General features: G+C 39.4%; 1 protein-coding gene across 4 annotated transcripts in view; it reads right to left on the reverse strand.

Annotated features, from left to right (window-relative positions):
- NR3C2 (nuclear receptor subfamily 3 group C member 2) overlaps positions 1 to 12579 on the reverse strand; it is a 212030-nt gene that overhangs the window by 160034 nt on the left and 39417 nt on the right. The window contains exon 2 of one of the 4 annotated variants that reach the window (XM_086612535.1): positions 6652 to 6714. The exons of the other annotated variants lie outside the window; for them this stretch is intronic. Within the exon in view, the coding sequence (XP_086468661.1) occupies positions 6652 to 6714 (63 nt within the window). The remainder of the gene's footprint in view (positions 1 to 6651; positions 6715 to 12579) is intronic. 4 annotated transcript variants of the gene reach the window in all.

The following is a 12579-nucleotide window of genomic DNA, read 5'->3' on the forward strand; positions in this document are numbered from 1 at the left end:
GACAAGACTCAACTACACAGCAAAACCTGAACTACAAATAAACCAATGTACCCTGAAATAACTCATACATAACCCAAGAATGGTGGTTAGTCCTTTATTTTTCAAAATATTTATTTCAACGTTAGCTTTTGCCATGAAAAATGAATCCGTCTCCAAGTATATCCTGAGCTCTGCTCCCTCTGCTATGTGAAGAAAAATACAAGATTCTGTTAAAAAGCTTTTACTGAAGTGATAAGGAACAAGGCTGCATTTTTATTCAGCTGAAGTTCAAGATTGGCTTTCAGTCAACTTTTTCTCATATCAAAGGATAGTTGAGATCATATTATATAAAGAGCATTACAACTAACATTTTACCTGTAATCTCATTAACCATTACGTGATGTTCCTTTTCTTTGTAAAAACTTCAAAAGTTCTTACGTTCACTGTTAAGCATTTTTATTTTAATTGAATGTGTTAAATTAGCAACTAAAGTACAATGCCTCAGATAATAAGTTTTTATCTTTTTTGGTAAAAGGGTGATGACTGGCAACTGGAGAATGCAAGTATTTTCTTAGGTAAACCCAGAATAGCAATATTTCCTACCATTTTGATTGTTCATTGTATTTATGCATTTGTATTTTACACTTTTAAATATATAATATTCAGTGAGATAAAGAATGGATATTACAAACTACACATGCATTTCATTATTAAGATCAACATTTTGGTAAACACTATGGACTTTTTCTTTTAAAATTCATTTGACCTTCCACTGAAATTCAAATAGTGCAAATACTGCTTAAAAGTTTTAAGATATCTTTTACATACACAGTAGTAGCGCATCATATATTCCTCCCTTTACCTGATGAACACAGACTGTTCATTTATTACTTTCAAATGTATCACATTTGAAATGTTTTTATGTCTTACTGCAGAAATTATCACAATTACTATAAAATATGTATGAATGTAAGGATACACATAATACAAACACAAATAAACAAAGTGCCACCTAAAGCACTCAAAATATACCTTTTTTTTAATTTCAAGACAAAATTCAGCTCCTAACTCATCCTTGTAAATGAAATTAAAAATGAACGTATGAAGAATAACACGCTAATGAATAAAACCAAAGTCCCTTAAGGTCAGTAACAAAACTGCTGTTTGTGGGAAATATCAGTATTACAGTGGAAGCAACTTTTTTCCTATTGAGATCTACATCAGAATAAACTAAAACAAACCTAACAATAACACTTCTAACGAACTTTCAAATTCACTACATCTTTCACTGACCTATAGGAGAATAAAATCCAGGTGCAAATACAAATCCTTGGAAAAGAAATAAGTTATAAAAATGTATTTTTAAAGCCTTAAACTCTAAATTATGTAAAGTAAGGCACAGGTAAGCTTTATTTCTACTGGCTATTACCTGGTTCAGATTTCTTTTAGCACTTCAGTGCTCTTTCTCTGCAAGTCTTTCTCAACTGGGTATTTACTGTGACTGTGAGTTACAAACGAATATAGGCAGAATATCTGGATAACTGAATGGCAAATGGCTTTCACATATATTTGGAAAAAACGCTTTTCCCCACCAAATCATGAAAATTATTTTACCTAAGCATACATTAATATGGAGCAGATAGGGAATTGTGGAAAAACTTCCCTCTTTCTCCCCAAAGAAAAGCCCTCATCTCACAGGCTCTCCTCAATCGCACGACTCTGTTGACAACAGGAACCTCCTTCAGGCAGGCAGGTCATAGAATCATAGAATCATAGAATCGTTAGGGCTGGAAGGGACCTTCAAAGGTCATCTAGTCCAACCCCCCTGCAAGGAACAGGGATATCTCCAACTAGATCAGGTTGCTCAGGGCCTCATCCAACCGGGTCTTGAACGTCTCCAGGGATGGAGCATCCACCACCTCTCTGGGCAACCTGTTCCAGTGTTCTACAACTCTCATGGTAAAAAATTTTTTCCTAATATCCAACCTGAATCTACCTCCCTCTATTTTAAAACCATTACCCCTTGTCCTATCACAACTGGCCCTCCTGAACAGCCTCTCCCCATCTTTCTTGTAGGCCCCCTTGAGGTACTGGAAGATCGCTATAAGGTCACCCCGGAGCCTCCTCTTCTCCAGGCTGAACAGCCCCAACTCTTTCAGCCTGTCCTCATAGGAAAGGTGCTCCAGCCCTCTTGTCATCTTCGTGGCCCTCCTCTGGACCCTCTCCAACTGGTCCATGTCCTTCTTATGTTGGGGACTCCAGAACTGGACGCATCTTTCTCCTTTCATCTTTCTCCTCTAGCCAGAAACATAAAACATAAGACTGGGTGGCACTTTTCAGGTAATCAAGCCCAGCTCTCTCCTACTCGAAGCAACTTTGTCCTGTCATCCCTTTTATAAAAACTGATGAAATCCCATTTTCACAATTGTAAAGCTTTCTGCCCCTCTGCCTATCAAAGGGTTACATTAAAACCTCATCAGTTGTAAGCCAACAGGAAAATTTTTGCAGTTTGATTATGCAATAATCCTTCCCACCCCTGGCATCAAGATCTAGGAAGTCTGAGAAACCACAGCTCTCCATCCAAGAGCTCAATAATTCACATTATGGCAGGTTCTTTTGTCCAACAGACTGACTATATTACCTGGGACTAGCCCTTTCTTACTGTCTCATTCTCATAAAACTATAAATAATTACAGAAACTTAGTCAGATGGAAACCTGAGTAACAAGGTTTTTTGCTATCATAAATAGCACAGGCAACGTAAGGCGAGCATTACTCTACACTTGCATTTCTCCATGAAGTGAAAGTATGTCTAGGTGGTGGGTGACTACAAAGAGTAGGCTAAATTCACCTGCTAATTTAGCTAAAACAAACAAAAATGTTGTATATGTAAGGAGCAAAAATGGGGCAATCTGCTATATCCAAAAGGATCAGCACCAGGTTTCCAATGAAGCATTGAAGCAACATTCATCATTTAGCTCCTGAAACGGGTCTTCAACTGCCCAACTCTCAAAAATCTTCCTATGCTCTGTAGCCCAACTCTTCTAAAAACACTCATCAAAAACACTGACCTTAAACCATGTCATCCCTTCCACGGCTAGTTCTAAAGCATCGTAGACTGCCACTGGACTTATCACTTGATAACAGCAAGGCTATTTGCAGACTCCTTTAAAGTGTTTTCAGTGGTCATTTTTAGAGAGAGCAGAAAAATTGCACAAGTCCACTCACATTACAAATGTCATGGTCAGGTTAGTAAAGCACACTGCAAACAAAGCAATCCGTAACATACAATTAGTAGAGACACTGCTCCTGAAAATTACTAATTCTGAACTAGTATAAGTGCAAAATTATTTGGAAGTTAACATCCCTCCTTATTTTGGCATCTTTCTGAAGTTTGTATTTTATTAATGTTCAAAGTTTCCAAGTGCCATATGCTGTAGAGAATATTTACTGGTGATAAAGAGCCACCCTACTGCTTTTACAAACCTCTGTATGGAAGAAGATTGCAAAGCCAGAAAGTGGCTTGCAATCAAATCTTTCCATCAGTAGCCAGAAAGCAGCGAAAGACAAACTTTACAAAGCATATATGCTAGCACATCTGAATCTACTTCACATCTTGAGTGAAGGAGCTTTGTGTGGAAACAAATTTGGCACTTAGTTTTCAAGGAGCAACAGCAGAATTCAAGACTCAATTCATTAGTACATGACAGGGATGCAAAAAAATGAAGCTCTGCTGGTAGTAGATATAAAACAGAGCAAGATGCCAACCTGACAGTCGCACTATCAAAGCTCTAACAACAAAAAACAACAGTACGAGAACAGCATCCTACACAGACTAGGCTGTGACTGAGCAAACCTCTCTGGAGGTAGGATGCCAAACCCCACTGCTGAAGAGATGACAGTACTTGAGAATTAAAAAAGAAGGGAAGGGAGTTGCTCTCTTCTTCATTATCTGTGCACTGAAAACAGAAACAAAGGCACCTGCAAATTACCCTCTGGCAGTACCTCTCTGCTTTTATGGATTACAGATAGAGACTACAGCAGCTGCACTGCTAACTTGGATGCCTCAGTGGAGTCCAAAAATCCACCTGTGGGATGAATGTAGGCCTTTAATATACCTATCAAAACATCTACATGTTATATGCACAGTTAAATCAAATCAATTCAGTTAACTCTGGAAAAATAAACAAGAACAAAAAAAACCCACCACAAGTACCTGAAAACTCTGAGTTTATAAACAATCATTCCACAAATCTGTGCCCTGTGGCTCACGCCCAAAGAGAAACATCGCTGTTCCTCAACAATGATGAAAAGCAATGTCACACGAGATCCTGCTATATTAAAACATTACTTTTATGAAACATGCCATACAACAGTTTTAGTGCACTGAGAGGCTCTGCATAATCAGATGTAAACTCTGCTCATAAACAAACTTTTTTTTTTTTATCAAACACTATGTCTGATCTTCACTGCTCAAAAATTCTCTGAAGTTATGAAGTAAACAAGGGAGGTATCAGTACAGTGAAAATTAGAGAAATAATTTATTTTCAAAAAGTAGAAGCAAATTATTTAAAATAATAGAAAGTCTCATTTGATGCATTATTAAATTCACCCCATGTTTGATACGAAAAATTTTGAAGTAGCAAGAAATATTCTAGGTAAGTGAGTATTCTTGTGTGAGCAGTCATTAGCTAAAATTTCAGACAGGCTAGTGGGCTGAAAGATGAGATCATCATCATGAGTCCTTCAGTTCATTACCTTACCCACTATGCAAACCATTAAATCACAACTGGAAATATATACCATTCATATTATAAAGGAGTCACACTTGAGATTACTTGAAAATGACAGAAGACAGAAAAAGAATGGCTCTACGGACCATTTACTCACTGCTGAGCTACGAATATGGGACAACTTCAAAAAAAAAAAAAATCCTATGGCAATTTGAATATCCCAGCCACAACAGGACCACATACAGCATTAACAATACATTAAGACAGAAGAGTGCAAAGGTAGCATGGAGTTGGTCAGAATCATTCAAAGCCCAGGACTCCTGCATGCTTTGGCATCATTTAACGTCTGATTTTTTTTTCCTGAGCAATGACTCTGCACAGCATGATAGCCAACACCAACCAGATCACACAAGGCCCTCACAGGCACAGTCTCATTTTGCTTTCCTAATGAAATGTACAAGTAATTAACCATCAACATTGATACAGTGCAGAAATCACAAATACCTATTAACTAAACAAAAATTAAAATGTTCAGTTAGTCTCTGTGACTTCAAATAGCTGTGCAGATCTGCAAGCATCTCCTGAAGGACCAGCACTTCTCTTGTCAAGGCTGGTGAGCACATTCATGCCCGTTCTGCAAACACTCTTCAGTTACAGGTCTGCAACCTGTAACTTCAGTTTCTCAAATCGTTGCCTCTTGTGTCTAGTCCTGACAAATTCTAGAGGTTTTGCTGAAGTTAACTCTAGTTCTTTCATAGTCCCTGGATGTCAAGATTTCAGCCTTGAAGACAGTCTTCACCTGATCCTCTGCCACACTCTTCAGCCCTGGGTTTGTCACAAATCTTCCCATTTTCAGGTTCTTGCGCGCTGTCACCTCTATCAGGGGAGAGCAACACAATGCAAGTTTCCACCATGCAGATTCCCGACAAGCCTCCTCTACCTGAGCTATATGAAAACAAAACAAAAAACGTGCTTCCCCTCCTTTTTGTTCATGCTTATTTCATTAATGCACAGGACACGTTAAAGGATTTCATATACTGCTTTCCCATAGTATGTGTTCTCTAACTTATTAGCATAGTTTAAAATGACCTTGTGCCTAACACGGCAACTCATTTTACGTAGTCCCCTTGATAAACAAAGCTTCACATAGGTATCTGTAAGTCACTTGTTATCTCCCTACAGATAGCTTCAGCCCCTCTTGGGACATGCCAACACCCTTGTCTGCCAGGAGTTCACGGTATTCCCCCTTTCTCCAACCTCTAGGTCTCCTCCTTGGAGAGTCGTTCATGATCCAAACACCTTTATTCTCCTCTTCACTCTCCAGTGCTTACCAAGAATTTCAGCAAAGTTACTAATATTATGGGAAATAAAAAGAAGTACGTTAACCTTGGGATAGGACTCAGAAAGCCTGTCTTCATTTCCAAGCTCTGTAGGCTTCATACACTAAATAGAGCAAACCACTTAAATTTCTTGCGCCTGAACTCTTACCTAAAAATTTATTTTCTCCACACACACACTTCCCAGTAACACCACTAGGATAAAAACCATCACGTTTTGCCAGTTGCTCAGCTATTAATGTAGGTCAGAAAGTACGTAAATAGGGATTGATTATGAAAAGCAGGAAGTGAAAACACTCCATATGTAGCTAATAATGCTACTGAAACCTAAACTTCTGCATTTCCTCCCATTGTGACATTAATTATGAAATCCTAATGTTGCACTAAGATAACTGTCATGTTTAGTTTCCTAGCTGTCTTTAAAGGAAATATTAAAGAGAATTAAAAACAAAAAAAAAAAAAAAAGAAAAAAACCCCACCATACCAAAAACACAACCAAACATAACCACTCCAAAAAACCCGCTTAAAACAAACAACAATGAACAATAAAAAAAAAGCCTGCACAACTCAGAAGTTTTTTAAGCTCCTCCAACTCATCACGGCATTCCCGAAGGACGTTCACTCGCAGACTTCCCTGTAAGCTCTGCTCTGGTCTCTTCTTGCTGCCTGAGGTTAAAGGCAACAGAAAGCTGATGGACTGTCCCAAAGGAGCAAAGTCTATCCATGCCATCTCTGGATAATCTAATCTATCTCTGTCTGAAAAGAAACCCTGCCATGGATCTGCCTAGGAATTTGTACAGAGCAGAAAGGCTGAGGCAGAAACAGAACTAAACCAAACCAAAAAATCTCAAACAACAACAAAACTAAATGATTTTTTTTGCTTATGTCCTCACTACGGAAGAGGTTAGGTAGATGATCCCCTGACTGGAATTTTTTTTTTTTTTTGGTGGGTTGAGAATCAGTCTGAAATTTAAACATCAGTGATAAAGGTCAAAGGAGAAATATGGGCAAAAAGAATGGTAACAGATGACAAGCATGAGATGGTGTTCCCTCAACTTCTGCAGGAACTCACGTACGCACAGCTGAGCTATTACTGCTCACGTTAATCTTATTTAAACCCATCTCCGTACCAGAAAAATGTGAGAGAGCAACCACAGCGCCAATCTCCTAATAGGGGTCCTCAGGGGGATCCATAAAACTACAAAACAATTAATTTGACGTACGCATTGAGCAAATTGATAGGAACTGTTACAAAGAACAGAAGTCTTTAAATGCAGAGCTAGATAGAGCATGTTGGGGAGCCAACACCGCACTTGCACAATTGCCTCATAAATCTATTAGCGTTGCTAGAGAATCAATGTATGTGAGGACAAACATGATGGGATCTATCAACTAGCTTGATCTCCAAACAAATAAATAGCTTGTTAAAAGATGCGAAATAAAAGACGATATTAAGCATGCAGTTTCTCCATGAAAACAGGTCAGGATCAGTGTTCCACAGGAGTTTTGTACAATACGGATGAAGAACTGGGTTGGAAAAGGGGGAAGAACGGTGTGCAGAAAGAGTACCCTACTGATACTAAGTCACTTATAGCTATACAAATGAAGGGCTGACTGAGGGAATTGCAAATGATGTCACATAGCAAAGGACTAGACAGTAAAATGGAAGATAAAACTCAGTGTTGACAGGTATAAAGAATTGTAGGGAGTGGTGGGGAGGATGGGTGGGGAGGAAAACAATCCCAACACTATGTATACAATACTGGCTTTGGGCAAGCTGTCACCACTACAGAGAAAGATCTTGTGTTTATTAGGGACATATTTAAGAAAAAGCCAGTTTAGTTTCAGCAGCAGTCAAAAAAATCAAATACTGTTAAAAAATTATCAGGAACGTAGACCACCACTGAACACACCATTAAGCCAGCATTAAAATGACAGGCAGTGCACACTGAATATGTTACCTAGCTTGCACGCAGTCCTCCAGTCTCAAAAAAGACGTAACAGAACTAGGAAAGGCAGAGAGAACAAGGATGATCAAAGTTATGAAACGAGTTCTGTTCAAGGAACTAAATAGACATGGATTTTCCAGCCTGGAAGACAAACGATCAAGGAGATGTGATAAAGGGAGCAGCATAAAGGCAGTGGATAAGGAATCACTTGTCTTTTGCAAGGTAAGAGAACAAAGAAGAATCAAATGAAATTATCAGGTAGCAAATTCAAAACAAACAAAAGAAGGTCCTTCTTAACACATACATTGTTCTACCGTAGAACTCACTGCACAGGATATTGTGGATGATAAAAGTGCATATGGTTTTAAAAACAATCAGACAAACTAATGGAAGAAAAATCTATCAAGGGCTATTAAACCCAAGATACCATCTCTGTTTCAGGAAGTTTGTGAGATGCAGATTGCTGAAAGCTGGGAAAATATACTGGGAAAGCACTACTACGTGCTTGCCTTTTACCGTCTTCCCTAGCCATCTGCTGTGGGTCACTGGCCAAGACAGGACAGGCTAGGACAACAGCCAGTAGCACAACTCCGTAGGAGTCGATCTAGAGGGCACAACAGACGATACTGAGGACCCAGTGTCCACATTTTGCTTGGATGGTTTCACTTTCAGCTAGAGCCAGTGTGGTCCCGTTGACTGAATGGGTATTACCAATTGCAAACGTCTTTTGGTTTAGTGGCGCCCGAAAAGAAACCCGTTCGGCAACATGTGCACGTCTGCAGGAAGCGGGGACAATGAGCGGACTTGCTTCAGAAGCGTGCTCCAGACCCACACCAAAACGTTCATGTGCACCTGTGCCCAAAGAAACAAAATGCTTGCCCTGAGAGTTTGACCGCTCTTCTGAACCAGTGACCCTCCTGAACCCAGCAGATGCCCTCCAGAACGTGCCACGCTCCAAAGGGTGACCAAGGCTCAACTGGGTCATGCTACAGGATCGGTTCTGAAGCATCTTCCAGGATACATCTCACTCTGCTTAATACTCTCTGGGTACAAGAACAGAACTTTAAGCATAAAGTTACAAACATGAGGAAACTTTCTACTGCACATTTTTCTAAGCAGTTTTGAAACCTTAACATCTTTAATGCAGCAAACAGCTACTTTTCACCTCACAAATACATATATATGCTGATCTGTAATGGCTAATATACTGATACCAGCTTTTAACCGTCCACACACCGAAAAATACATCTGGTACCCTCCTTATCATGAGAAATTTATAATTCTATCCATATTTTGAAAATTATTACAGATGCCCATGCCTCCTTCCAAGACGACAACCAGTATGTAATTCCAAGTGATAGATGTTGAAGAAGGTTATAGACTTGCAAAATATATTTTTATATTAGAAACTTTACTGAAATTTTCTCATCACAACAGCTTGATTCTTACAAAGTAGTTAAGTATAGCATCACATTGAACTTCTCTTCATGGCAAACACTATTTTAATGATATTATACTGCCTTCAATATGAAGGCATCTTTCAAGTAAGATGACAAGCTGGTTTTGCAGTTTACAGCCAGAGCCAGTATTTACCCAAAGCGTATTCTCCTAGAAAGAACAATATACTTTAAAAACAAGCAAAATAACCTCAAAATGCATCTGATCCTGACTTCTGTTACTTAATTTTGCATTTGTCTAACCACGCAATTTTGAAAACATCAGCTGAGTATTAAATAGAACTTCCTCACATGTATAAAAAGCCTTTTGATTTACCTTGAATTCCTGATTCTACCAATTTAGTATTTTGTATGTCTCTTCCAAAGCAGAATACTACTTCCTTAAACAAAAGATTATGTGTTCATTTTTGAGGAACAGTGATACTTTTGACCTTGACAGAGAATATACCATTGATGGGCAAAGTCACTGCAGAAACTTCCAACAGATTAACGCAACAGAGCCGAACCTTTGCTTTACCTGCAACCTAATTAAAAAGAAAGGTTCCCAGCCCAAAAAGCCTTGTGCAAGGTGCTCTTCATGAAGTAATACGAACTCCTACATAAAGAGGTCTAAGGGCATTCAATATTATTGCAAAAAAACTCTATTTCCTTCTGCAGAAATAACTAACAGTACAGGACCAGAATGTGCTCTTCAGAAAGCCAAATAAAAACTGTTACGGTATTTTAAAGGCCTGTAAGTACATATCAGTCTTGTTCTACTTACACTTGATCTGGGAAAGTGAGAGAGAGAAATACTGTAGGGTTTTTTTCTTATCTTGGTCTGTCTTGCACAGGCTAAAATAAAATCAATTGCCCTGTGGAAAAGCCTTGTAAAGAAAACTCATAAATCCTATTTATTTATCTATTTTTTCATCATGCTAGAGCAACACAAGATAGGTTATTTTTGTCACAGTGCCAGATAGTAGAACAACCATAACAATCGCTGTTCTTCAACCCCAGGGACCATATTCACTGTGCTAAAGATGAAACGATACCTAGCAATTCACAAAATTATTTGACCCTTTGATTATTGTAGTTGAACAACATTAAATTCCATCAACGATCACCCATAGCCAAAAGTTACGTGCTTATTCTTCCTACGCAATGTAGAAGGAGAACAAAAACTTCAGAGTAAGATCTCCTAAAATTATCATGCTAAGTGGAACGCTTTTTACATTTCCTAGCAGAAAAACAAGTCCTGGGAATGGGTCTTAAATCCTCCCTGTATCTGGCAATGAAAGTTCATCTTAGCAGTACATCCTTCCATTTGGGGTCCACGTTTTATTCAATAGCTAATGCACGTCAAGTCCATGAAAGGTCTTTGGAATAGGAACTGGAACGCATGAGTCACCTTCCTCATCGCGTGGCCAGAGCGAGTCTCCGTCTCTGCCTGAGGTAAATGAAGACTTACGGGGTCAAAAGGAATTATCTTCAGTCAGGTGGAACGAGCGTGCACTTGCTCTGGGACTGACTCCAGCCCCTGGCCACTCACCTGTGAAAAAGTGTTTTAACACCCTAAAGCAAAGGCAGTAACTGGACCTCAGACCCCAAATACTGGGCAGCAGGTCTTACCGTGGTATATCCATCTAACAAGAGACACTGGTATTGCTTCTTTCCATGATTTTTCCAAAGAAACTGGAAGCCTCTCCTTACATTTGTGTGGAATCCAATACCCTGTGTGTGATGGTTGAGCAATTCCCAGAAAAAAGACTCTGCAGTCATAGAGGAAACAGGGATTTACACACCAAAAGGCCCAAACCAAGTCACTCCTAGTCATTGTGTCATCCAGTACTTGGCAGGAGGCTAACCTGCCGGTTTAGATCTCATTTCTGTACTTGTACAGTCAAATCCTACCTGCATCCCACCTAAAAATCCTATTTTATTTACTTTATTTCCCAAGCTAGGCTCAGACTCTTCAATCTTTTCCAATGACATTTCAGCAGAGCTCCGTTAACAATCTGAAGGATGGTAGAACATTTTCTGTTCTTCATTACGAGCACGCCCGATCCCAAGGCGGCTCACGTACAACAGATACATGTGCTCAAGCAGTATCAGTGTGCCACAGACGAGATATTTTTGCAGATATTTGAACAAGGCCACACCTGTAATAAAGATAATCATTAACCAACATCCCTGTCACCAAGGTGTTGCAAAACGAACTCCACATCAAAGAAAAGAGCCTTTAAGTTATTTAAAGATTTCAAGGTGGTGTAACAAGATGCTGCTCATTCGTGTAGGGAAAGAACTTGTTAATTAAGTTGCACTGTAGAAAAACATCAACAAACTTTAATATATTTCTTTTGTCTATGTATCTGGCAACACCTTTTTTTTTCCTTTTTTTTTTTTTTAATAGATTTTGCAGTTGTCCTCCAAAAGTTGAAACACTACTTTGCACAAAGTACACCAAAACATCTTTTATCAACATTATTACCACAAACATAAATTTTCTGTTTCTGTGTAAAAGTTTGCTAGAAAAGACTTCACCACCATACGATTTAAGGAAACTCAACAAATTGTATTTTTAAATTTCCCATTGCCAGATGGGACATTACTCCACACTGGTGTAATGACTCAAATACCACCAGCAGGTCCAGCCAAAAAAAAAAACTGATGGCATCATGGGTAGAGAAAACAGTTCCTCCCAAGATGACTTTAATACTTCAAGATGAATTTGCTCAAACCAAAACAAATTCTTCACAGCCATGAAAGGATTTGCTGAGACACTGGGTCACAGGAGGCTAATGGCACTGCGACACACCTACTAAATCTTCTCTCACAAGCTTAACGCAATAAAGAAAATCCTTCTGTGGCTGACACCGCCACGGGCGCTGCAGTAGAGAGGAGGCGGCCAGGGACGCCAGGGAGGTCCTGGGGCCGCGAGCATCGCTCTGCCCAGCAGCCTCCAGCTCTGGAAAGGGAGTTAGGAGCTGGCTGGGGCTGCGGTTGGTCTAAGCACTGCTAGAGAGGTGAAACTCAGACATGACCTGGCAAAGGAAGGCAAAGAGTGAAGGCGGTGAGTGGTATACGGCCTCTCAGGCAGATAAAACAGGGAGCAGTTCACGCCATGACCTGCTGAGAGAGACAAT

Source organism: Tauraco erythrolophus, chromosome 5, assembly GCF_009769465.1.
Source record: "Tauraco erythrolophus isolate bTauEry1 chromosome 5, bTauEry1.pri, whole genome shotgun sequence".
Classification (NCBI taxonomy): domain Eukaryota; kingdom Metazoa; phylum Chordata; class Aves; order Musophagiformes; family Musophagidae; genus Tauraco; species Tauraco erythrolophus.